This window comes from Phallusia mammillata, chromosome 1 (assembly GCF_965637545.1).
Source record: "Phallusia mammillata chromosome 1, kaPhaMamm4.hap1.1, whole genome shotgun sequence".
Lineage (NCBI taxonomy): Eukaryota > Metazoa > Chordata > Ascidiacea > Phlebobranchia > Ascidiidae > Phallusia > Phallusia mammillata.
In genome coordinates, this window is record NC_137252.1 from 25,528,130 (window position 1) to 25,554,135 (window position 26,006).

Below are 26,006 nucleotides of genomic sequence, written 5' to 3' on the forward strand. Positions count from 1 at the left end.
AGATGCTACAGGCCCGATTGTGTGCACTCAACCGTCGCGATCGCAATAGAAACTGGCACTATGACCAAGTTGAACATGTTCCCCTTTCTGAATGTTGGCAGAACGAATTGGCTTTGAAAAGCCCGCTTTCACCAACCACCAGTGAAGTCGGTATGTGTATAATTACAAAGTACTGGTATGCTTCCAGTAGTATTTTCGTTTCTAGAACATGACCTCTTAAAGCAGTGTTCCCACTTTGTAGTTGCATACTGCTGGCAAAATACTTTTTGTCGGTGCAATTGTTTTTACATTGTAAGTAAAAACTTGAAACTTAATGTGCTCTGTGGGGCCGCTTTCCTAAGAAATGAAATCAACGAGGAGGCCAGGCATTATTTACAATTTAAACATGTATAGTAGTTGCACTCTTTAAAAGCACTTTTCGCTGTACCCTTTAAAACTCTTTGAAAAAAACAAACACTGCCTTGATACTGGTGGGTTCTCAATTTAAACTCAATAACTACTTTTTTTTAAAAAAAAACACGCTGGTTTCGATACCGTCGCTTCATTAATGCACACAAAAACAAGAATACAAGAAACACTCACCAAAAGAGTTTGATACAGTTTAAAATAACATCGATATTCCAACGTATTTCAAGCAACAACAAAGTAGAAACGTACCACAACTCGCCCGAAATTGAATAACTGCAATTCGAATTATCAATTTTACTGAATAACGCCTCTTTGACGTCATAGACGGTCCCTGTGTTGTAAGAAAAAGGTGCGTGCAAATGGCGGCAAACGAAGATTTTATGAACCAATATTAGTATTTATTTCAAAATGGATGTTTCACGCAATACACTTTTTAACAAAATAATCTCACTCAAATATAATTATGTTTAGATTGGCAGTATGTGGACCCGCAACCTGTACAAAAAACATCACCTGTAAAAACGGTCGAAGAACTTTCAATCATATTTTTTGTGACCAACGAAGTTCAACAGTGTGATGTTTTCCAGTTTCTTCCCTCTTCGAAAACATTTGTTGAATTTCCGGTCAGTAGGTTAATACAAAAATCGACATGTTCGTATAGTTTAGTACAGGGGTGCGCAACCTGCGGCCGTACGGCCGCATGCGGCCGAAGAGACGAGTTTGTGCGGCCGTGAGCACGTTTATTAAATTATGTGTAACTGGCGGCCGTAACGTAAATAAGACTCTATTGCTAAATATTTTAATTTTTAAATTGCTCTAAACAGTTTTTGTGATACTAAAAAGAGTATTACCAGCCTAGAAGCCACATACGTCGGCCTTTTTATACGCCTATTGTGTGCAAACAATGCGAACAAAACAGGTGCTACAAACATCACAATGTAGTCTATGCCATCACAAACACTTAAGGCTGTTCAGCTTAATCTGTGGACCAGGTTAGAAAATTGGGATTTTTGGGCGTGATTGCATGGTGTATATATGATATAAACTAATTTCCTTCAATCAGTAATTTTAAAACAAAAACAAGCAGGTAAATGGCGGCCGTTAGTGAAATAAGAATCCGCGATGCGGCCGTCGTAGCAAAAAGGTTGTGCATCCCTGGTTTAGTAGAATGACATAAATGCCAAAAGACAATTTATTAAAGCAACATTTCAACATTCATCAAGTACATGTTGCTACCTTATTAGAAACTATTTTGGGACTGGAACGACTCTACGGCCGTTGTTCTGCAAAACTCGTTGTACGTTATTGGCTCCAATTCAGTATTTAGCTTGAAACTGAGCGGAAGTGCTACTTCTTCATGGGAAGCAAAATCGCCAATGCTGCATACAAGGACACACACTGCTGCAGCAGTCATCAAAGGTGCATTATTGATGGACACAAAAATTCAGTAAAAAAAACACAAGAAGAGATCAAAAGCACAAATTCGAGAGCACTTTACACTTTGCATACTTTAACAGCCTATGTAAACTCAAACGGCGTATTCACATTATTAGCCTCCAAACATTTTGATCATAGCACACCAATGCAAAATCAGCAGGGGGCAGTGTTCACATAGAATTTCCATTGCAGGTGAAATATATGTGTTTGGGGGCATTGACGAAAACCGGAAAGTTCTGTCGTCGATTGAATGCTACAATCCATCGAGCAACACATGGAGAAACAGAGGAAAGTTAAAGAAGCGTAGATTTGGACACAACGCTATTGTCTATAAAGGTAGCCTACTTCGTCAGACCTTATTAATTAGTATTCACACTATAATGTTTGGCTTATCATTAGGAAAAGCATATTGCATTGGAGGAGCAAATGCAAACGTCGAATGTTACGATCCCAAGGACAAAACCACTACAATCCTCACCAGGACACCAAATAGAAACGGATTTGCAACTGTTATATGCAACGGAGTCATTTATGATATCGGTAGGTCTGCATATTTACCACCTTGTTAATTGTAATGTGACAAAATGCAAGCGTCATCAGGCCTTATTCATCAAATACTGACAATCAAAGTTAAGCATTATGCTTATTTTTGAACCCATGTGTTTTATTTATAACTTTACTTAGTTTTACATGTATGTGCGTCAACCTGCACACCTAACATAATATTCATATGGCGAAACATATACTTTTCAAAGATTATAGGCCAAAGTCAAATTTACAATATTTTTTGCAGGCCGAAAAGCTAAAACTCAAACTCGAGGTAAGCATGTGAGGGTAATTGCGTGTAAAATCCTGCATTATTGCCTATTAGCAGAAAAGATATGAAAACATCTTTATCTGCAGGTGGTTCCATCAAAGGTCAGGCAATCCACTTTAATATTGATTGCTACGACATTTCATCGGACTTGTGGAAAAGAGCCGATGACCACAAAACTGACCGATCGCAAGGTTGCGCATGCGCAATAGGTGACAAGGTGTACCTTGTTGGAGGGTAAGTTTCCATTGAGCACTAAATAATGTTTATGCAGTTTTATCCCCAAATTCGGTTTGCCTTGTCAACAGGTTTAGCAAAGTGACATCAACGCAGTTCATCGAGGAATACGACACAGTTTTAAAGCGCTGGAGAACGGTGACTACCATGAACCACGGGTTTATCAAACATGTCTGTGTTTCGTAAAGATGTAGTACCAATGCTAAAATATAGTGTACAAATCAGTTCAGTGTTATTTGTTTACCTTTTTTCGTAAATCCGCAATTAAATCAAAATGAGCAAATTAGATGTTGCAATTTCTCGCAGTACGGCTGTGTAGACTGGCGTATAGACTTTTGTGCTTACATCTACCGTGGAAAAGATGAGTAGGACCACGTGAGCGGCCATAGGTTGACGTAGCACATGTAGCTGCAGCATTTATACCAGTATGTAGGCCAGTGGTTCTCAACTGGTAGTCCATGGACCACTACTGGTCCATGATGACTTTGTGGCTGGTCCATAGGACGCCCATTAACTTAAGGGATAAACTGGAGATGATTGTATATCACATATTGAAAGAGTGTCAAAATGTTAGCTGTTATAATAATTGTATCTCATTTGTTGAAAATCGGGTTTAATCAATTATGTTTCAAGCCCAAATAGTTTTGTATGCGTACTTCGGTATTGCTCAAAAATAAAATGGTCCACGATATTATTTTTACTCGGGCGGTGGTCTATGGCCTGAAACGAGTTGAGAACCACAGGCCTAACCAAAAACCATAAACTGAGGCTAAACACTGGCCTTGATTCAAGGCCCTTGAACAGGGATGCACAACCTTTTTGCTACGACGGCCGCATCGCGGATTCTTATTTCACTAACGGCCGCCATTTACCTGCTTGTTTTTGTTTTAAAATTACTGATTGAAGGAAATTAGTTTATGTCATATATAGGCCTACACCATGTAATCATGCCCAAAAAGCCCAAATTTCTAACCTGGTCCACAGATTGAGCTGCACAGCCTTAAGTGTTTGTGATGGCATAGACTACATTGTGATGTTTGTAGCACCTGTTTTGTTCGCATTGTTTGCACACAATAGGCGTATAAAAAGGCCGACGTATGTGGCTTCTAGGCTGGTAATACTCTTTTTAGTATCACAAAAACTGTTTAGAGCAATTTAAAAATTAAAATATTTAGCAATAGAGTCTTATTTACGTTACGGCCGCCAGTACACATAATTTAATAAACGTGCTCACGGCCGCACAAACTCGTCTCTTCGGCCGCATGCGGCCGTCCGGCCGCAGGTTGCGCACCCCTGCCCTTGAATGACCAGTTCCAGTTCGTCAACCGTCCAAGTGGTAACCTAGCTCAAAGTTGCCTAACTTTCGAAAAAAGTGACTGTAAACTTTGAGTGATGGTTTGTCGTAGAGAACGTGAGATTGTCCAACACGGAATCCCTAAATGTACTGAGTGTCATTAATGCGGTTGCGCAGCAGAAATCTATTTGTCGGTAGATGTCAGAAACTTGGCGTGGGCAGCCAGGGCAGGTGCCTACTAGAGTCCGTGAACCGTGAATTATTGCGTCAAAAAACAGCATTTACAAGGAAACAAGTAATGAAATAAGTATGGATTGAAGTCAACGTTTTTGTTAAATTGTTTTCAGTCTTCACTATTTTTTTTGGATTTTTCTTTTTTGGAGGGGTACACATATATGCACGATTTATGCCGACTAAATAAAACTACAGCCTGAGCCTACGAAGTACCAACGATACAGTTTTTTTTTAAACTTTTTAGATGCATGCTTTGAAATGAGTGTAAATATTTAAATAGGTAACAGTACAATGGCTGCTTCAACAACATTTAACTGGCCATGGCAATATGACTTTCCACCATTCTTTACAATCCAAAAGAATGCGGACACAAAAGCAAAACAAATTGAAGCTTGGTGTACTTTGGTTTTGGAGTATCATCAACACAACAAGTTATTGAAGTTGAGGGTTGCAGATGCATTGGCATCCCCACTTTTTTCTAACAAAGCAATCGAACGAAAACTCCCGAAAGAGGGTGTTATGGAAGTACTGGAAAGTTTATGCAAAAAAGGAAATGTTCAGTGGGATGACAAAAGCAAAACTTCCTGTGTGATATATTGGAAAACGATCGAACAATGGGCAGACATTATTTACAGTTGGGCATCAAAAACTGGTTCCTTAAACACTGTCTGCACACTCCATGAATTAACACAGGGACCACATACAACATCTGAACCTTTCCATGGATTGGATGATTGGTTGTTAATTAAAGCACTTTCTACATTGCAATCAAGAGGAAAGGCAGAGTTAATTGGTGAAGAAGGAGTGAAGTTTTTTGCTTGATAGGTTTTCCTCTTATACTTGGCTTTAACCATGAATGTTATCAAACCAAGTACACATCTATAGTTTGATTTTTGGTTTTTGGTAGTCCGTGTCATATTTAATTGCAATTTTGAAAATTGTAATAATAACCATGATGTATGTTTGTTTAGTTTTAAAAGTTACCACTGAAAATGTAATTGAAATATCACAAAAATAAAATGTTTAGTGCAGGGACGCACAACACAATTGATATCACTGGTTTCCCATTAATGTTGTCATGTGACATTTTTTAAGTGATTTCTTAACTGCACAATGCAAAGCGTAGGGATGGGCAATAATAAGTTGGATGCTATTTCAAAACTATTCTATGTTAAATTGAAAATACTGAATCCTAGTTGATGGGGCAAACTGGCCCAGTTTGCTTGTCTTAAATTTGAGTAAAGTGCAATTTGAGAATGAAATGTTTAACTTAAACTTGTGCAGTTTTGAATTTAATTTGAAATTTTGTGTCTAAATTGTATTTAGAGATAAAAGAAGTAATATATTTTAACATAATATGCATTAACTAACTTTTTAAATGTGTATCAACGTTAATTCTTTCAAGAAAACAGATGTTTTACTTTACCCTTTTCTTCCTACTAGCTTCGGTTTGATAAATGCTTGGCATACACATGTAATATGGCCAAAGTAGTGATTTTGGATGCGGGATCACAGTATGGAAAAGTCATTGACAGAAAAGTAAGAGAACTGAGTATTCATTCTGAACTACTGCCACTGCAGACCCCAGCAAGTCAACTCAAAGATGCAGGTTTTGAATGCATCATTATTTCTGGAGGCCCAGCTTCTGTGCATTTATCAGAGGCCATAGCTGTTGATCAGGAAATTTTTAATCTTCATGTTCCTGTGTTGGGAATTTGTTATGGTATGCAACTTATGAATCAGCATTTTGGCGGAGTTGTTGAAACATCACCTGTAAGGGAAGACGGACAATTTGATACAGTAGTTGAGCGAAGTTGTGCACTTTTTCGAGATCTAGAGTCTGATAATCAATCTGTTTTGTTAACCCATGGTGACTCTGTAAAGACTGTTGCCCCTGGATTTACGACTGTTGCCAAATCAGGTAAACAATGCTTTTGTGGTCATTGTAAAACTGGGCTGCTTTACATGCTACATGTTGTGGTGTTTTTAACGACTGTAAAAAGTTTTGACCAACAAGTTGTGTCCCCTAAGTCAACAAGACTTGATTTGCCTTTAAGTTTTTGTGCTTGCTGGAACATTTTAGTGTTTTGGATTGCAAGCCTGGATAACTCTTACATGCAGTAATAAATATATTTTTGAAGTTTCATAATCTTTAAAAATTGTATCAATTTATGATGACTGGCACAATAACTGCACCTAGACTGGTATTATAATGTGAAATGTGACACACAGCATTTGAAAGCTAAGCAACAGTTAAAACTTATTTTTCTACCAGATGTGCATTGTTTGTTTTTCAGGTAATCTTATCACAGCAATTGCAAAGGAAAGTAGAAGATTGTATGGACTTCAGTTTCATCCTGAAGTTGATCTGACTGACAATGGAAAACAAATGTTAAAAACCTTTCTTTACAACATATCTGGTGAGCATATATAGCTTGCATTGCATACTGGAGTTGAGTTTAGTTTATTTCGCTTGGTGACAGAAAACATGGAGACAAAATTGCAATAAACATTTACCAAACTGGAAATAGCTGCAAAATGTTAAAGAGCATGAAAAAGGCAGAATGGTTGATGAGACCTAAATGTGCTTCAGCTACACTTCTTTTTTAAGTGAAATAAACCATTTCTTCTTAGGTTTGAAGCCAACATACACTGTGGGAAGTCGTGAAGAAGCTTGTTTAAATTTAATCAAATCCACAGTTGGTACTTCCAAAGTTTTGGTGCTTGTGAGTGGCGGCGTAGATTCTTCTGTCTTGACAGCTTTGTGTTACAAAGCACTAAAACCAACCCAGGTAATGCAGGTAGTTGTAACATAAATAAACCACAATATTTCTATTTCATATTTTGTTTTTAAGTAACATTATTCAAAGAAATTATGTCATGTTGTCTTTTAGGTTATAGCATTGCATGTGGACAATGGTTTCATGCGAAAAAATGAATCACAAAATGTAGTAAAGGCATTAAAAAGTCGTGGAATTGATGTTAAACTTGTAAATGCTGGAAACATATTTTACAACAGCACTACAACTCTGAATGTCAAGCATCCGAAAGGGGCAAAACGAAAGGTAGAGCATGCATGTATTGTTTCTATTGTCCATCATTAAGCACATCTTTGTCCAAAGTTTCTGCCTTTTTAATGCTTGAGTCAATTTTCTAGATTGTTAGCCGAGTTTTATGTCAAACATTAGATCCAGAAGAAAAACGAAAAATCATTGGCGATACTTTTATGAATGTTGTTGATTTTGAAGCACAAGAACTTGAGATTTCAATAGATGATTGTTATCTGGCACAAGGTAACCCCTACACATATACATTTTATTGCTTGAACTAGTTTCTGTTCTAAGTAATCTAAAGTTACTAACATTCATTTCAAACCCTTTTTTGCTTCAAGGAACCCTCAGACCTGATTTGATTGAATCAGCTTCCAGTCTTGTCAGTACAAATGCTGATGCAATAAAAACACACCACAATGATACTGAACTTGTCCGAGCTCTCAGAGCAAAAGGTCGTATCCTGGAGCCCTTAAAGGACTTTCACAAGGACGAAGTGAGAAAATTAGGAAAATTGCTAGGGCTGCCCAATGAAGTCCTGATGAGGTAAAACACCTTTGGGTTTTACATAAATTTGTGAAAAGTTAGGTTTCATTTTTACTTTCTAATCTGTTGCCCTGCAGTTACTATTAAACTCTTGTTTTTGGAGATATTCACCCATCTTTTTAAATTATTTCATCTAGAAGTTTTGTATCATTCTTTACCGGTGTGAAATTAAATTGCAAAAACAAAATTAATGGTGTTTTAATTATAGACACCCATTTCCTGGGCCAGGTTTGGCAATTCGTGTCATCTGTGCTGAGGAAATTTTTCAATGTGCTGACTTTTCCCATACCCAAACAATGCTGCGAATTATTGCTAGTTACAGCAACTCAATCAGCAAGCCACATGCTTTGTTACAAGTTAGTTATATTCTAATTGCGATAAAAATCATGTTATGTACAACTGTGTAATAATTTCAGAAAATCCATGCAGTAATGTCTACGGATCAAGAGCGAGAAAAACTGAGAATTTATACAGAAAGATTTCCAATGAAAGCTACGTTGCTGCCAATTAAAACAGTTGGTGTGCAAGTGAGTCTGATTTTATGGTCTTTGTTTGTTCAACTAGTATGTGCTTTACAACATATTATCAAAACATTTTTAGCTCTTCCAGCAGTCTTTATTATATTACGTTTTTTACCACCGCTTTTTTGTGTGTTTCGCTGCCCTTTTTTGCTTTATACTAACTTTGTGTTTTCAATTTTTGTCATTATCCTGATGAAGGTGTCTCATATGCATTGCTGGGATTCAGCCAGTTCTTACCGGTTCTATAGAACCGTCTCACGAAATTTTATGAAATCAGCGAACCGGTTAGCATTACTGGTTACTGTCAATGGACTTTTTGTACAGAACCGAACCCTTAAAAATATAGCTTTTGTGATAGAACTGGCTGACAAAAAATTTAAATCCCACCAATGTTTGTATGGGACATCGAAACGACGGCATATTATAAAAAAACTGCTGGAAGACTTAAAAATTTGTTGATAAATTATGCCTGGCAGCAACAGTTTATTCATACAACATATTATGTTTGTCTTTTTCAGGGAGATTGCCGGACATATGGTTATGTTGTTGGCCTGTCATCGAACAATGAAAAACCAGATTGGGAAGTTTTATTCTTTCTTGCCAAAATGATTCCCAGGATATGTCATTCAGTAAATCGTGTAGCTTATGTCTTCGGTGCAGCAGTAACTGATCAGATTCAGGTGGGTTATGGGGTGAAAATTTTCCGATAAAAGGAAAAATAGTGTTGCTGATTTTTTTTAGTAGCTGCATCTTGCTAAACACTTCACACTTTCTATACTTGAACACAGAGTTGTTATAGTATATATACCTTTTTGATTTTTTCTTGTGTGTCCTTGGTACATATAGTAGGCCTTAATCCTACTGCGAGGTCTTGGTGTCTTTTCAATCCCTATTATTGTTTGTTTGTATAATTGTGTTTAGTGCTTCACATTTGTTTGTTGTTACAGGATGTTACTCCAACTGTCTTGTCCTTTAATGTTTTGGCAACTTTACGACAATGTGACTTTGTAGCAGACAAGATTCTTACCAAACACAATGTTTACAACAAAATTAGTCAGGTAGGTCACTATTTTTCATACCCACATTTGCTGTTGTTTTTGTTTCACAATTGACGATTTTTTTAGATGCCAGTTGTTTTACTGCCTCTACATTTCGATCGAGACATCTTTGTACGTGAGCCTTCCTGTCAAAGATCCATTGTTTTGCGTCCGTTCATAACAAAAGATTTTATGACTGGGCTTGCAGCACACCCGGGCAAAGATATTCCTTCTGAGGTTGTAACAGAAATGGTAAAAGAAATTGAAAAGGTTCCAGGAATTTCAAGGGTTCTGTACGATCTGACATCAAAGCCACCTGGAACAACTGAATGGGAGTAGTTTTTTGGCTGCACACTTATATAAAGTAAAAATGTGCTGCTTTTGGTATTTCCTGCTGCGACTTTACAGTTGATTGTGTTTTAACTCGAATAAAAGAGAGCTTTGTTCCTGTCAAAAAAAGGTTATATGTTAGCTAAAATCTGACACATTGCTGGTTAATAGCCGGTGCAAATTAAAACAGTCTTTCAATTTCTTCATTTAATTTTTGTCTATTTATTCATGGTTTAAGACAGTGGTTCTCAATCTTTTATGGATCGCGTACCACCTGACAACTTTTTTTTTATTGCTGCATACCACCCAAACCCTGTTTGAATAGATAAACCAAGAAGTAGGCCCATTTTCCTAACCTGGTTAGCATATTTAACAATTTCAAAAGAATGTCCAAACCACGAGTTTCACCAAAAAAATCACAAAAACCTACTCGTGTACCACTTGAAAAGTTCTGACGTACCACTGGTTTAAGATAAAGACACCAGCATATAATTTGCAAAAAAAGGTATTACAGGACACCCATCTGTTTTTTTAAATCTCTTGAAAAGTTTGATCAGAGTATGACATCACATGTGGTCAAGGCAAGTTGGAAAATACCAGAGAACATTTTTGACTGACTTACAGTTATGCTAATTTTAGAACAAATAAAACAGCCAATTTTTTGCTGCCAAAACTATGTTAATAGACAACCGAGAGTGTAACGCAGAAGATACGAAGTTCCTGCATTTATACAAAATCTTGCATTGTCCTAAAAACACATTTCCATTGTGAACATATGTTTTACATTATTTTTTTGTGAAATATCAGATCTGCTTACAAAGAAGAACTTTAAATGGTAAAATTGTTGTAAGGTCAATTTTTTTAGACAAAGAAGAACTTAATGTGGTAAATTTTTTGTAAGGCTGAGTGTCAAATTTCATGTTGATGCTCCGGATATAATGACATCACATACATTAGTCTCCATCTTCACCACTTAAAAAGTGTTTCAATTCTAGACGGTATGGAGATGCATTTGTATCATGAAACTCATGAAATGTTACTGAGTCATATTGACTCTACTGTCAATGAATTTTAGGACGTTTTAATAACTTTTGTTCAAAGCTGCCATTTTACAGGTGGTTCTGGTAGATGGAGTGTTATTAACAAAACTTAAGACAATTCCAAATTAAAGAACTCAACACAAAATTGTGAATACAGATAGTTTTTTTAGCACAAACATGTAGATAATGTATTAAACGCTGCAACAAATGAGTGAAATGACATGCGACATGTTAACCTTGCATAAACTTTGCTCACAACATAACAGAAAAAATGTACGACAAATCTAAATTGTTCAACACATCTCATAGTCATAAAAATTGCACAACTAGTACACAAAATACAGCAAAAATATTTAGATATATATAATTCATGATAAAATTGCACTCTTGGTGAATGATATAAAATTATCAGTAATCCATAGGATCTCGAGGTTGGTGTAATTCAGTTGTTTCAGGCATTGTCGTTGTTCTTTCACTTTCCCTGTAACCTTCACTAACTCGCTCTTTTCCCGCAATTTGTAAGATGGCAACAGCTTCGGGATTTTTGTCAATCACGCTTGTCATTCCATCCTAAAAAGAAGCAGCATATAAAAACAAGGCATGTAAAGTTTTACCGAGTTTAAAACAAAATGGTTTTGGCATGTTGTTCCTGTGTAATTCTACGAATAATGGTTAAGATTACAAGACACAAAGTCGTAAACAATTATATTTCCTGTAAAAAAATTAATGAGAAAAATGTCCAGATAACAGGTTTGCCACTCTTAACACAGAAATCATTGTCATCCAATTTAACAATGAGTATTTCCTTAAAATAAACACAAAAATCACTACAGATGAATAACATAATCTGTTTAATTGCAGGTAGCACAAAGTCCAACTGTAGACATTTTTTGAGAAAAATTGCCTAGCTAATTGCATAATAAAGCAAAATGATGAAGGCATTCAAGGTATTGTAAAGTTTCCCATATGTATATTTTATTTTGAAATTGAAAACAGACCTCATCACTGTCCATGTTTTCTTCTTGGGGCTCTTCACCCAAGCCCCATGCTTCAACCGTGTCGATTGAAAACTCTTCAGATGAAGAAAGTTGTGGACTTTTATATGTTGTGCATGTCGGTTTTGCTTTACTGTGACCTTTTCCAAATTCAGAGCTCAACCACAGACCAAAATACTCATGCTGTCCTCCCATTCCCTGTTGAATAAATAAATAAAGTAAATCTTTGCCTTTGATCAGAGGGGAAATACATTGTCCAAAAATATGTAAAACAGCTGTTTACTATACATTTGTTTCGTCAAAAAAATCAAAAAAACAATTTTCTGAAATGAACCATGTGATTGATGTTGGTTTGGCAACAAAATGCAAATATTATTGCACACAAAACAATCTTTTTCAATTTTTTTGACAGTTAACAAAATATATTCTCTTCCTTGTGACAATGTTTTACAACAGTAAAATAACTTACAAAGCCATTGGGCATTGTTTCCTGCCTAATGTTGAAATACACAAAATGATCATTGTAGCCAGTGGTTGTGAAAATTTTTAAGCTTGGAGCAATGGTAAAAAGAAAGCTGTGAGGAGTACCTGTGTATCAAAAGTATCCATTAATTATGCATGTTGTGTAAGTGCTCGCAAAAAGAAACTGTCACATACCTTGAAACTGTGAACTGTAAGATAAGTTGGTTGGTACAAAGCCACCAAAAACATGTCCACCTTGGTCTTTGACAAGAATGAGCAAGGGTCCTTTGTTTGCTATTTGGGTGCTCAGCTTAGAAAAACTTTCACCTTGCAGCCTTGACGAATATAAAAATCTCCACTTTGATTGCAAGTCCACTGGTAACTTGCTGTTTAAGTAAACCACATGTGAAGTGTCCAACAAAGTGTTTGTAGAAGTCAAAGCATGGTGAGGTAGTAATTCGATGTTGGGTAAAAGACAAGGAACACTACCTTGCATATCCTGTAATGACTACATTAGTTAGTGATATATTTTTCTTTGTTAAAACACTTGGACTTACACTTGTAACTGATTTAAAAGTGCCCAAAAACAGAAATCTTGTGCCCACTGAAATCAACTCCGCCAAGACACTGGAATTTTGAATTAATGACAAAAAATCATTTTTTTTGATATTTTCTCTGTAAGACACAGCTGACTCAAAGAACTGGTGACATGAAACATCATCAACTCCAAAAATATGGGATGAAGCATGGTTCAAAAGCAACTTTATTAAACCTATGATAAACTAAAGAAATGTTACTAAATGGTATCGAATTCAGTAAACAACACACAACTAATGCTGATGAAAAACATAATGTAAAATATAATACATATAAATTTACAGCAATCAACTTCCTGATACTTGAGTTAAACAGTTCAACAAATTTAGTGCAGTACCTTTTCAAATGTAAGGATTGGCACAGAAGAGTTATCAAAGCTAAGGACATCATACACAAAACTGATCCGGTCATTTTGGTAACCAAAAATCATCTTGCATATTTCTTGCTTGAGAACTTGCCCCGAAGTCTTTGATGCATTGTTGCATCTCACTTGCAAACTGAGAATAATTCCCTTTACGATTTCAGAAGGCAATGTGTGAGAAACATGGTTCTGTAACAAAAATAAGAAAAAAACTGGTTTTATTTCATAAAAAGACTGCAACAAAAATAAGAAAAAAATGGTTTTATTTTAAAAAAAGGTTCAGAAAATCTCAATGCATTTAATAAAGTGTATATTATATACTTTACACTTGTACAAGAATATTCAACTTTGTTTCTAAAAATGATTTTGGAACTTGAAAAGGCAGACAAAGTTATACCTGCAGCTTAGAAAGTTGACCAGCTAATGATTCTTCTGTTTCAGTTCCCAACATTTTATCTAGGCTTTCTGCTTCTTCGTCAGTCAAATACATTGCAAAGTCTTCTGTTTCACCACCACTTTTTGTTGAATGAGATTGACCCATGTTTTTCAGTGTTTTTTTTAGTATTCAAGTTATTTAATCACTTTATCTAAAGAATAACATGGAGCAGAGCAATAATTCTTACTTATTTAGTTTTGTTTGTTTATCAGGTGTAGAAATCCCATGCCCACATTAAGAATACACATTAATGTCACATAAAATACGACATAATACACAAACATTTAGTTCCTAACAAAAAAATCTTAAATTTTGTATCTTTATTTTGATGAAATATGTATATATCTGTTTGAACAATCTTGCATGTGGTATAAGAACATTTTCTGTTTGCATGTTAAAATCAATACATAATATATATTACAGTTGCTCAACAGTTCTACTCGCAACAGCACGCATGTTTCCATACACTTTTGAAGGTGGGCTACCCAAAATTAAATTACAAATCGCATTCCTCGCCAATCGAATATTTTGATATGACCCCAAAATATGAACATTTATGTCAGCCAACACGATTCGAGTTTTTGTGACATTTTCAATTGTAAATTTTGTCCTTCCTCCAGACCCAGCAACTCTTCCAATTGCCCGAGAAAGATGGTCTCCCTTCAGTCTTTTTACATCGGTAACTTTAAAGGACTCCAGAAATAAATCATCTAATCTGACAAGCGCTAATGCATCATCAACAGAAAAGCCCAACACAAATGCCTTGATAAAGTCTGCTGCTTTTTGCAAGGCTGAAATCTCAACAGTTTCTTTGCATGTTTGGATTTCAACATTCCGAGTCTTCAAATTAAATCGAACTTGCAGTTTCAGATGTTCAACAATAGGAGTATAAAGTTTCATCCAGTTTTCTTTCAAGGGAGTATAGCGGTTAGCTGGAACAGGAATCCTTCGTAAATTTTTTTGACCACTAGCTGACTTTTCAGCAGACAATGGTGGAAAATTTGGCCTTTTAGCAGCACCAATATCCATAGAATCCATCAGTTTGTCAGTAGATTTTCTTTTCTTTGCTTTGACTGTCTTAAATTCATTCTCTTCACCAGACATTTCTTTGTTTTTGTTTTACAAAACAGTTAAAGTCTGCTGAATCTGAAAAACACAGCATTGTTATTTTACTTTCCATAAAAATCAATATTTCCAAGCACAAGGAAAGGCCTATTAACCTTACACAACTAACAGTAATTACATACTTCATTCTCTGTCAACTAATTTGTTAGAATCGCGTACAATGTATTGTCACTAGTCTACTTTTAACAGAGATTTTAGATTTAAAAGAAAGCCCAATAACAATTCCAATGGTAACTTATGATGCAGCACTGTCTGCCTGCTTGAAAGTTGAAAAGGCGGCGGACAAAACGTTTCACGACTAGCCTTTATTTTATTCCTTCGAACGTGCAAACCTACACATGCACAGCAACACCACTCGTCAGACGTCAACTCGTCGGCCGGGTCGTCACGTGTGCTGGGATCAACCAAACCACGTACTAAAACAGTTTAGGATAACTGAATTATGCCCTAAATATTATTTTTTAAAACATCCTCTGCTCTTTACAGATATAATCAATTTGTTGCCAAAGTAAGATTTTTTAGACTGTTAAAATAAAGAAAATAATGTGAAATGATTAAATCGTGACAAATCTTAACCGAGCAATGTACTTGGTAGTTTGGGCTATGCGACAATAAATAATCGCTTAAAACAAACAGCGTTGTGGTTGTGGCAAAGAGTGGGAAATAATTTGTAATGAACCTTCTGTCTGGACCAAATTACTACAAGCGTTTTTAAACAAAAATTTAAGGCACAAAACGCTTCTTTTCCGTCTAATTACGTAACACGCGATCGTAAAACTGTGCTAAATTAACTTTGCATCATTATTTGCTCCTTACAGTCCTCACTCCGACAAAAGATCATACAGTATTGATAATTCTACATAAGAGAGATCTAGAATTCTAGACTGGCAACACAAAACCCTGTTGGAAAAAAGATCACAATGCGCCAAGATCAAAAGTAAAAACGCACCGAGATCCAGGGCAAAAACGTTTTACTCACTTTCTGTGCGCATTTTTCTGATGTCGTTTCCTGTTATGCTGTCACTTTCGTTAGTTGTGTCGTTGAACAACTTGTTTGTCTGTTTTTCTTACACCCCACCCCATCGCATTGTTTCAATAAATTTGGATGATGGAACAACGTTGTTCCACACTACGTATTTACACTACCTCCGGTTCTCGTCATATTCACTGTTAGTGTTAAAGTTTTACTTAAATCCCGCCTACTACAGTGGTTCTAAAAGTGTACTTGGTTTTAAAGTTCAAACCTTCGTGATCGGGTGTATTCAGCTATAAAATACTGAACATTAATACTGTCTGTGGATCCGCAATTATCAGTTTAATGTCCTCGTTTGTTCTTTAAATATTAAGGGCGGAAGCAATAAAGTCTGAGATCACCGAGTAAATTCTAGGAAATTAGACGAACTAATAGAAGTTTCCTATTCTCCCTGAAGTTAATCACATTGGTTTTACTGCTCACGTTGATTCCCTTGGTTTGATGATGTCTGCTGAACCAATCTTTTCCAAACTGACATACATCCCCGATTCCCATCTGCTTGGGCAAAGCAACAATGTAATCATAGAATAGGTGCAAACTAGGTTTAATCCTGCGACTGTTGCAGTAAACTGATAAAATAACTGGTACCGGTATGAAACAAATCAGAACATTTTTTTTGAATCAGTGTGAATTGAAGCCTGCGAGCTCGTTCGGTAAAATATTTTGAAGAGGTTCGAGGTTGTTCGTGGACTATTTTGCTGCTGTGCAGGAGACTGTTGCTTTGCTAAAGTTTTTCATTTAAGTGCTAAAGTTAAATGCTATTCTCAATTACTCATCCCTAAACTGAGCCAACACCTAATAATGCATGTACCATTTTAAAACCCACGGGTTGGCAGTTACTAATATTGGCAATAAACTTTTGTATGCTTGTTACTTAGATTGTTGAGCTGCAACACTGCTTACGTCAATAATAGGATTTCAATGAATTCTTATCAAAACTGTTCCAATTGCAAATAATCAGTTATGAATGAGCAAGTTATTTTGGAGGAAGACTATGATGAAAACTATGTTCCCATGGAAGAGGAGATACACGAGTATGCTCGAGTTATTGGTTTGGATCCATTAAAGGAACCAAACCTTCTGTGGATTGCTCGAGAGGGAATAAATGCCCCACTTCCAAATCATTGGAAACCATGTCAAGATACCAATGGAGACATTTACTACTTTAATTTTGAAACAGGAGACAGCATATGGGATCACCCTTGTGATGAATTTTATCGCAACATGGTGGCTGAGGAGAGACAAAAACAACTTACAAAACCTGCAGTGCAACCCAGCGCTCAGCAGAAAAAGAAGAAAGAAAAGGGAACAAAGAAGAAAAAAGCCAAAGGAGAAAAGGTCGGTGAAGTTCCTACTTTGCAAAGCTCATTGAAACCTCTGAATCCATTAAAAACAATTGATGCACCAATGGGTTTACAGTCACCTTTGGGCACTCTTGCTCCATTAAAAGGTCTGGGATCAACGAAAATGATGACAAGTTCACCAGTTTCGCCTGGAATCCCGACACAGCCTGATGTTATGCAATTGACAGGTAGTTCCCTTGCCAGTACATCTGACATTGGAAGAATAAACTTGGAGAAAATGAAGACCCAAGACCTTGAGCAGTCAGCTCTTGAATACCATATATCAGAGGAAGAAGAGGTTGAGGAGGAGAGTGGTGGTGATGACATAGCCAAGATGAACATTTCCTCCAACTCGAATGACCTTGATAGTGAAGATGGAAAATTCACACCAGAGGCAAACTTGCTGGAGGTGGAAAAACTGGCACCAATTGAAAAGCAAAAGAGTGTAAAGTTTGATGACAGTTTGCAATTGCATGAACCAGAAAAAAAGGAAATATCTGCCCCAGGTAAAGCAGCTGCAAAAGCTGCAGAGCAACGTTTGTATGGAAAATCTGATTTGAAAATAGATTCCGATACATCTGAATCTGAAATCTCTTCCACAAATGAGAAGTTGACAGAAGAAGACAGCACCAAATTAAAACTGGAGAAGAAATTGAGATTATCTGACTATCGTGAAAAGATAGAAAAAGATATTGACATTGAAAAAATGAGGTTAGAAGAAGAAAAATTGCAAAATCTCGAAAGACTTCAAAAGCACTTCAAAGTGGACTTGGAAAGAGAAGAAGCTAAGTTCAAATGTGAGCAGTCTGAAAAAATAGAAAATATGAAAGAAAGGTTGGAAAATGAAACCAATGCAGAGATTAGGCGATTAAAAAAAGCAAGTGATGAAAGGATTCTAAAAAATAAAGCAGAAATTGACACCAAAGAAAAAAGTGTAAAAGAAAGTCATCTCCAGGAAGAGGTTGAAGCTGAAATTGAGGAAGAAAATGAACGACTTTTAAATCACAAAAAGAAACGACTTCAAGAACTGCATCGAAACCATGATGATGAATTGAAAACTACTGAACAAGAGCTGAGACTTAAACTTCAGAAAGAGAAAAATGAACAATTGGAAACTATAAAGAGACTGCACGAGGAAAGTTTGAATTCTTTAAAGCTTCGCTTAGATCTTGAACAGAAAGACAAAGAGAAGCAACTGGTTTTATCTGAAGGAAAAGCTATTTCAATTGGGGAGGAATATGACCAAAGTTTAAGAAACATTTTGGGTGATAAATCACAATCACTCTACGAGGAACATGAAAAAGATGTACATGAAATCCTCAAATTGCACAATGAGAGAATGAAAAAGTTGCGTGAAAGTAATGAAGCTACTTACCAAAGGGAAATAGAAGTACTAAAGAAGCAGATGAAAAATGACTTGGAGTTGCAAATGACAAAACTCGCATCAGAAAATGATTCTAAATTGGAACGAATGAAACGACAATACAAGACTTCCCTTGCTGAACTGGAAAATGATAAGAACATGGTGAATTGGAAACAGCAACAGTTGCAGAGTCGCAGAGAAAAAATGGAGTCACTGGAAAGGGATCTTGTTGAAAAGGATGTGCACCGTGAAGCTGCCAAGGGAAGAGAAGAAGTAAAGGATTTTCTTTCCTTTAAATCCGAGCTCGAAGAAGAGGTCCACAAGCTTAAGCTGCAACAAGAAGCATTACAAAGAAATGTTCAAAACCTTCGAAGTGGCAACTTAAAAGCTTCTCATGATAGACTGCAATTAGAAGACCTAGGTTCAAGCCAGGGCAATGTAGGCCCTTCCGCAAGCCGAAAGAGTTCTGACTCTTCTTCAGCACCTGAATATCCAAAAGCTGCCTGGCAGAAAGAGGAGGATGGTATCTTAAAAGCAAGGGAATTTTTGCACAAACAGCAACAAAGCATGAAAGGTGTATCCTGGTATGACTCAATTAACAATTCTGAAAAGCAAGCATCAAGTTCTACAACCAGGAATCTGTTACATGACATAAAGAACAGTTTGGCACATGAAGCAATGCAGTTGCAAGCAGACCCAACAATGAACGCCAAGGAAAATGACTCGTCTTATGCCAAGTGGTTTGAAAATGAAAGATATCTACAAGCGGAGGCTGAAAATGCAAAAAGGAACAGACCAGTTTCAGCACCCCACCAATTGGGAATTGCTGAACAAAGTGCTGGTAATGTAGTAGATTATCTGAAAGCTGTAGATGGGAAGCTAAATCACATCATGCACAAAATGGAAGAAAAAGAGCGTACACCTGTTTCCATTCCAATGCCAAGCTATGTTCCAGTCAGACAAAACAGTTTCATCCCTGATCTAGTTGAAAATGAATTGATCCACAACTATAGTAAATATTTTGGACTTGGTTCCACACCAAAACAGCCAACATTCTTTGAAAAAAATCCTGTCCCTTACTGGCGATATGTGTCTGGCAGAGAGCTGATGGAAACTGGTGGAAGAATGTACAGCCCACCTGTAGGGGCAAGACATAGCCAAACTCCTGATGTTTCTCCAGCGTTTGATGCCAAGAAAATGGCTGAGAAATATCCAGCTAACAGTTACCACAGTGTGCACAATGATGTCCGACTTGTGATTGACAGCAGAACAAATGAACTGAAAACTGTCAGTCCAAGAGACTTAAACGGAGACTTTAGAAAATGATTTTTTTACTTTTATGACAAATTTATCTTCCAACATTATATGTCCTCCAGCTTCTAATGTACACATACTTTTTATTTCTAATGTATGTATTCCCCTCACTGTGACCAAACGTTATATAAATGGTATATTTTATTTAGGTTATGTAAAGTATACAAAGCTTTATATTTTTACAACCAAGTGCCTAAATTATTGCACTGTATATTTGTGTTGGGTCTTTGTTAACATTTGTTTTGGTTATGTGTGTAAATTTCTTAAAAAGAGCATCATTCTTATATAATGGGTTGAATGCAATCAGAGAGTTCTTTTTTTTATATTAACTACATTCCAAAAAACGAAGTCTTAGATGAATTAGTATTGTATTCTCTTTTCCCTTTTTCGTGATAAGGTGTTTCTAAATATACATTAAAACATGCCTGTCCTTCTGTTGGTTATGTGTCGACTGTCAACAAAACTTACGAAATGTCAATTATATTCCATCTATTTTTTTGCGTTGTTAGACTTGTGGATTATGATACAAATAGTGGCAAGTAATATATATTTTGTTTTCCGCACTGTTTTATAATTTCAAATGTATTACTATTAGTTTGTAGTGTTACATCAGTATGCTGTTAACAAAGTTTAATATAACTAAATTTTGAATTATTGTGCTTTAGCCTTTCGAAGTGACTTAACAGTTAATAGAATAGGTATTGGCTGTGAAAATGCCATCTCAATGTGCTGAAGAGTTAGATGACATTGAAGATATCGCCACCTTTGAAGCAAGACTTCAATCAACAAAAGCTGTAATTCTTCCACATGCACAAAGTGCCAAAAATAAAAGGAACACATTACCAAATAACACAGATGAAGAAATAGAAGGGAAAAATCAAGATGAGTTGTCCAGGTATACAATTTTACCTGTGTTGTGTGGTGTAACATTGTTAAATCATGTTGTTTATATCAATTCACTAACACAAGAATTTATTTGTTTTTACCAGCAATGCACCAGCTAGAGAGAGCATTTACTTGAAGACATGGGGATGTACACACAATTCATCGGATTCAGAGTATATGGCTGGGCAACTTGCTGCCTATGGATATAACATTACAGGTATTCAACTCATTCCTGTCTAAGTAGGCTTTTTTGTGTTTGTGTTGCCCAGCGGGTTTGACATTCTCTGGTGTTTATACAAAATGACGTCCTACAAGTTGTAAAGTGGTGCAGTACACTCTCCAAATGCTTACTTATCTTGTGGTCTCATTAAAAACTTAAGCTGTTGCTGTTTAGATCTTTGTGAAGATGCAGACCTATGGCTTCTGAATAGCTGTACAGTGAAGAATCCTGCTGAAGATCATTTCAGAAACATGATAGAGTTAAGAGATTTTTTCTCACATAAGACAAATTAAACAAAACAGTTACATGGCATTTATTTTATAGTTAAGATGTATGTTAAAAGCACAATGTGATGTGTCTGTTTGTAAGTTTTTTTGTCATTTGAACAGAAAAGGACGAAAGCTTGGCAAGCAAGTAGTGGTGGCTGGTTGCGTTCCACAAGGTGCTCCACGACAACAGTATATTAAAGGCTTGTCAATGATTGGAGTTCAACAGATTGATAGAGTGGTAGAGGTGGTAGAAGAAACCCTAAAAGGTAACTATTTTGCAGTAACAACCTATAAACATTTTAACCAAACCTGAAACAAGTTTGTCAAGTTTTGTTTTCATTAAATGTCAGTTTCAAATTGCTGAAGAACTTAACTAAATATCTACCATCCAAATATCAGGCAACAGTGTTCGATTGTTGGGTCAAAAGAAGGTCAATGGAAAAAAGACAGGGGGAGCTGCATTGTCTTTGCCCAAAATTCGACGAAACCCACTTATTGAAATCATAAGCATTAATACTGGGTAAGTACTGTAATTTTTGGCAGGACAATCCTAATGCTTTTTTTGCTAGGACAATGCACAGCTAATGTTAAATTTAACACAAAAATTCAATCCAAAAAATGTTATCAGAGCATTAATGTTTGTGTTGAACCATTTCTTTTTAGATGTTTAAATGCTTGCACATACTGCAAAACAAAACATGCAAGAGGAAATCTTGGGAGTTATCCTGTTTTAGAAATTGTGGAAAGGGCAAAACAATCATTTGATGGTTTGTTTGAATTGTTATGCATTACACCAATTTTGTAGAGGAAATTTTGGTCAAACTTTGTGTCATTCTTACTTAGAGGGTGTGGTAGAGATTTGGTTGACAAGTGAAGACACTGGAGCGTATGGACGAGATATTGGAAGTTCTTTGCCTGAACTTCTTTGGCAGTTAGTGGAAGTTATTCCTGACGGTTGTATGTTAAGAGTTGGAATGACCAATCCTCCATACATTCTCGAACATTTAGAGGTTTACAATTTATTCTATTTCATTGTGAATATGAGTTTACCCTTGTTGGGGCTAATATTCTCACATTCCACATAATATGCGGTTTAGTACCAACTCTTAAAAAGCTGCATCAGCGTTGTAAGGGGCCTAAATCAAGCTCCAATGTTGATGGCCAAAATCATAGTGAGTGTAAAGTCAGGTCCGAATCGAGCCTTTTTTGAAACTTGATCCCAATAGCGAACTTGAAACTCACCCCAGAAGTCTGGCCCAACCTACAACAATCTGCTGTGCATTAGTGGCATATACTGCCTTTGGAGTTGTTTTCACATACACAGTGTTCTATTCTTTTTTGGGTATTCTATATCCGTTGTCATAACAGTATTTGTATTTATCAAATCAGTAATAAATCGTTGCACTGATTTAGGAAATGGCCAAAATTCTCAATCATCCCCGAGTGTATGCATTTATGCATGTGCCTGTTCAATCTGGTGCCGACCGGACTCTGTATGAGATGCAGCGTGAATACACAGTTGGGGAATTTTCACATGTTGTTGATTTTCTTCGCGAGAAGGTCCCAGGAATTTCAATAGCTACTGACATCATATGCGGCTTTCCCACAGAAACACCAGAGGTTACTACTTTGTGTATGATCATAATGCAGTACTATTTATTTTTCTATGCTAAACCAATTTACAACAAAATATGAAACTACATGTTTTAACTTTTTATTCTGATCCTTGACAGAATGTATTATTTTAATCAATCAGTTTTTTGGGGGGATAATTTTGTTTGACATGTCACATCTAAAAGTAAATATTTGTGCAGGATTTTGAAGAAACTTTGGAATTGTGCAAAAAATACAAGTTCCCTAGTTTGTTTATGAATCAGTTTTTCCCACGACCTGGAACGCCAGCAGCGAAAATGACACAGATTGATAGAAAAGAGGTAAGCCGTTTTTTATCACAGAACCAGCTTTTTTTCTTAAGAAAAAATAGTTGAATACAACCTGAACTGTTGACTGATTACAAATCATTTTTTAGATAAAAAAGCGAACGAAAAAGCTTTCTGAAATATTTTCGTCATATGAACCTTATGGACATCAACTAGGAAAACGGCAGACTGTGTTGGTGACAGAAATTGCACACGACAAAGTTCATTACGTTGCGCATAACAAATATTACGAGCAAGTTATTGTCGACATGGAGGAAGATTTGATGGGAAAAATGTTTGAGGTTGACATTATTGAAACAGGTAAAAAGGCAGTTTTTTTATTTATGCTGAAACAGACCCTTACAAATTTGTCTTTCAAATACGGTTTTCGCGATCGAGTTGTGTTAAGTTTATTTCGCTCGGTGACAAAAAAAATCGTAGCAGCATAATTGTGTTAAAATATTCACAAGTCGGAGAAAGCTGCAATAAACTGAGGCGTTAGAATTAGATATTGCGACAAAGCAACGGCACAAACGGTGGATAAATGGTAAAAGCGCTGCAGCCACACTTAATTCACTCAAGTGTGTAACAAACTCTGGTACAAATCCTCTAATTATGACCTAATATAGCAAATTTGTTTGATGATACATGCAACAGACATCAGGTTAGAATAAGGTGCGTTTCGAAAGCCATTCTGGTTATTATGGGTCCCCTTTCCTGAAGGGGACACATATTGATTTTACTCAAAATGTTTTTGTTTTTTTTCTTTTTGTTTTCTTATTTTTTCTTCTACCCAAAGTTTGTCCGACTCGTTTTTCCATCTAATCCTTGATGGATTAGGATGAAATTTACACAGATGGTAGATGTAGTTATGTAGATGTGCATCCCACTTTGTTTTTGTTGATAACCCCAGTATTTACCCCGCTAGCCCCCTAAAATGGGTATTTTTTCCCCGAAGTTTGTCCGACTCGTTTTTCCATCAAATGTTTGATGGATTTGGCTGAAATTTACACAGATGGTAGATGTAGTTATGTAGATGTGCATCCCACTTTGTTTTTGTTGATAACCCCAGTATTTACCCCGCTAGCCCCCTAAAATGGGTATTTTTTCCCCGAAGTTTGTCCGACTCGTTTTTCCATCAAATGTTTGATGGATTTGGCTGAAATTTACACAGATGGTAGATGTAGTTATGTAGATGTGCATACCACTTTGTTTTTGTTGATAACCCCAGTATTTACCCCGCTTGCCCCCTAAAATGGTTATTTTCCCCCGAAGTTTGTCCGACTCGTTTTGCCATCAAATGGTTGAGGGATGTGGCTGAAACTTATACAGATGGTAGATGTAGTTATGTAGATGTGCATCCCACTTTGTTTTTGTTGATAACCCCAGTATTTACCCCGCTAGCCCCCTAAAATGGGTATTTTTCCCCGAAGTTTGTCCGACTCGTTTTTCCATCAAATGTTTGATGGATTTGGCTGAAATTTACACAGATGGTAGATGTAGTTATGTAGATGTGCATCCCACTTTGTTTGTGTTGATAACCCCAGTATTTACCCGGCTAGCCCCCTAAAATGGTTATTTTCCCCCGAAGTTTGTCCGACTCGTTTTGCCATCAAATGGTTGATGGATGTGGCTGAAACTTATACAGATGGTAGATGTAGTTATGTAGATGTGCATCCCACTTTTTTTGTCCGAATAACCGTAGTATTTACCCCGCTAGCCCCCTAAAAGGGGTGAATTTGTAAACAATGTCAGAATTGGCTAAAATTGGAATAGTTTGTAGAGTATGCCATTTATAGGTGTCAATTGTTGTGTTCAACCCTGTAGCCCTAACATTTACCCCATAAGCCCCCAAAGTGTAAAACGTATTTGTATGATACTGGGCACCACAAACAAAAGATTTCTGTGGCACAATAGTGTTACAAGAGCAACCAGTTGTATGTTACTCATTTGTTACTCAGATTGAGTCATTGAGGTTTCCTGTTTTTTTAGTTTGTGTGTCGGACCCCATTAGTTAACCTACTAGCCCCCTAAAATGGGTCAGTTTTTTTTTAATTGTTATCTATTGAATTGCATTATTTTCAACTTTGCATGTATGGGGACCCATGAGTTTTTGCCTGCAGAAACAACCAAGGTTATAAAAGACGATGGCTAATATGGGACCCAATACAAAATAAGCATAGGAAATATATTTATGTTTTAAAATAGATCATAGTGTATGTGCAAGGGCAATATGTGCTAAGCCACCCTTCTAGTTTTTCGTTAATTCCTGTTTGAAAGCTTTTTCAAAACAGGACCCTTTCGTCGTATGGATAACTTAATAGAACAGAATTGTTTTTTTTTAGGAAAGCATTATTTGCGAGGAAGGCGTGTTGCAGAAGTATCTTCACCAAATTCAACATCTCCGCTGCCAAAAGGTTGCGTGTCCGGTTTAAAAACAGAAGTAAGACTTTAAATCACGAAACAATTTAAAAAATAAACGCAGCATTAACGATCCAAACTCTTTTACAGATTTTTCAACAAGATTTAGTTATGGCGAAATCAGCCTTCGGAAAAGATCGAATTTTTTTGCTCGTTGTTCTTGTCGGCATGTTGCTATCTTTTTTATCAAAGCAGTTGGCAACATGACAACAATTTTGTAGCAGTGCGGAAGCCGCCTGCGTATCCGTTCGGCTCGGAACGCTTTTCGTGTCAGGTGGCGGTGATTTTAGAAATACAACACTGAATACTGGACGT

The 26,006-nt window shown here is 36.5% G+C and overlaps 6 protein-coding genes across 7 annotated transcripts; 4 read left to right on the top strand and 2 right to left on the bottom strand.

The window, feature by feature from the left end:
* Nucleotides 1-4,645: 4,645 nt before the first annotated feature.
* On the top strand, nt 4,646-5,867 carry LOC145238007 (vacuolar protein-sorting-associated protein 25-like). Its single transcript, XM_080101032.1, has one exon. The coding sequence runs from the start codon at nt 4,716-4,718 to the stop codon at nt 5,244-5,246; it is 531 nt and encodes a 176-aa protein (XP_079957158.1). The 5' UTR covers nt 4,646-4,715; the 3' UTR covers nt 5,247-5,867.
* Nucleotides 5,868-5,901: 34 nt separating this feature from the next.
* LOC145237999 (GMP synthase [glutamine-hydrolyzing]-like) lies at nt 5,902-10,037 on the top strand. Its single transcript, XM_080101020.1, has 11 exons — nt 5,902-6,345; nt 6,722-6,844; nt 7,059-7,216; nt 7,319-7,489; nt 7,582-7,717; nt 7,816-8,020; nt 8,229-8,376; nt 8,437-8,547; nt 9,060-9,221; nt 9,489-9,599; nt 9,666-10,037. The coding sequence occupies exons 1-11, from the start codon at nt 5,904-5,906 to the stop codon at nt 9,915-9,917; spliced, it is 2,019 nt and encodes a 672-aa protein (XP_079957146.1). The 5' UTR covers nt 5,902-5,903; the 3' UTR covers nt 9,918-10,037.
* A 1,056-nt stretch (nt 10,038-11,093) lies between these two features.
* On the bottom strand, nt 11,094-13,911 carry LOC145204811 (MTOR-associated protein MEAK7-like). Of its 2 annotated transcripts, none has more exons than XM_080077415.1 (7): nt 13,761-13,911; nt 13,340-13,552; nt 12,963-13,187; nt 12,601-12,904; nt 12,413-12,531; nt 11,947-12,141; nt 11,094-11,518 (listed from the first exon to the last, which is right to left on the bottom strand). In XM_080077415.1, exons 1-7 carry the CDS (start codon nt 13,902-13,904, stop codon nt 11,357-11,359), a joined length of 1,362 nt encoding a protein of 453 aa, XP_079933541.1. In that variant the 5' UTR covers nt 13,905-13,911; the 3' UTR covers nt 11,094-11,356. The 2 variants fall into 2 exon arrangements, with proteins under 2 accessions (XP_079933541.1, XP_079933533.1); XM_080077407.1 differs by having other exon boundaries at nt 12,601-12,913.
* Nucleotides 13,912-13,951: 40 nt separating this feature from the next.
* LOC145204825 (RNA-binding protein pno1-like) lies at nt 13,952-14,942 on the bottom strand. Its single transcript, XM_080077426.1, has one exon. The coding sequence runs from the start codon at nt 14,901-14,903 to the stop codon at nt 14,217-14,219; it is 687 nt and encodes a 228-aa protein (XP_079933552.1). The 5' UTR covers nt 14,904-14,942; the 3' UTR covers nt 13,952-14,216.
* A 1,734-nt stretch (nt 14,943-16,676) lies between these two features.
* Nucleotides 16,677-20,642, top strand: LOC145221068 (uncharacterized). The gene has a single exon (XM_080088037.1). The coding sequence runs from the start codon at nt 16,921-16,923 to the stop codon at nt 19,987-19,989; it is 3,069 nt and encodes a 1,022-aa protein (XP_079944163.1). The 5' UTR covers nt 16,677-16,920; the 3' UTR covers nt 19,990-20,642.
* LOC145222393 (threonylcarbamoyladenosine tRNA methylthiotransferase-like) lies at nt 20,636-26,003 on the top strand. The gene is made up of 12 exons (XM_080088863.1): nt 20,636-20,872; nt 20,967-21,079; nt 21,257-21,341; nt 21,472-21,617; nt 21,751-21,871; nt 22,015-22,118; nt 22,195-22,361; nt 22,765-22,971; nt 23,166-23,285; nt 23,381-23,591; nt 25,616-25,713; nt 25,782-26,003. The coding sequence occupies exons 1-12, from the start codon at nt 20,691-20,693 to the stop codon at nt 25,896-25,898; spliced, it is 1,671 nt and encodes a 556-aa protein (XP_079944989.1). The 5' UTR covers nt 20,636-20,690; the 3' UTR covers nt 25,899-26,003.
* The last annotated feature ends 3 nt before the right edge of the window (nt 26,004-26,006 follow it).

Coding starts and splice junctions, on each gene's coding strand:
- LOC145222393 (XM_080088863.1), top strand. CDS start 20,691: ATGCCATCTCAATGTGCTGAAGAGTTAGATGACATTGAAGATATCGCC. Junction 20,873..20,966: donor AATCAAGATGAGTTGTCCAG/GTATACAATTTT, acceptor TGTTTTTACCAG/CAATGCACCAGCTAGAGAGA. Junction 21,618..21,750: donor GGTAGAAGAAACCCTAAAAG/GTAACTATTTTG, acceptor TCCAAATATCAG/GCAACAGTGTTCGATTGTTG.
- LOC145237999 (XM_080101020.1), top strand. CDS start 5,904: ATGGCCAAAGTAGTGATTTTGGATGCGGGATCACAGTATGGAAAAGTC. Junction 8,377..8,436: donor AGCCACATGCTTTGTTACAA/GTTAGTTATATT, acceptor TAATAATTTCAG/AAAATCCATGCAGTAATGTC. Junction 8,548..9,059: donor TTAAAACAGTTGGTGTGCAA/GTGAGTCTGATT, acceptor TGTCTTTTTCAG/GGAGATTGCCGGACATATGG.
- LOC145238007 (XM_080101032.1), top strand. CDS start 4,716: ATGGCTGCTTCAACAACATTTAACTGGCCATGGCAATATGACTTTCCA.
- LOC145204811 (XM_080077407.1), bottom strand. CDS start 13,904: ATGGGTCAATCTCATTCAACAAAAAGTGGTGGTGAAACAGAAGACTTT. Junction 12,532..12,600: donor TTACAGTTCACAGTTTCAAG/GTATGTGACAGT, acceptor TTTGATACACAG/GTACTCCTCACAGCTTTCTT. Junction 12,142..12,412: donor AAACAATGCCCAATGGCTTT/GTAAGTTATTTT, acceptor TTTATTCAACAG/GGAATGGGAGGACAGCATGA.
- LOC145204825 (XM_080077426.1), bottom strand. CDS start 14,903: ATGTCTGGTGAAGAGAATGAATTTAAGACAGTCAAAGCAAAGAAAAGA.
- LOC145221068 (XM_080088037.1), top strand. CDS start 16,921: ATGAATGAGCAAGTTATTTTGGAGGAAGACTATGATGAAAACTATGTT.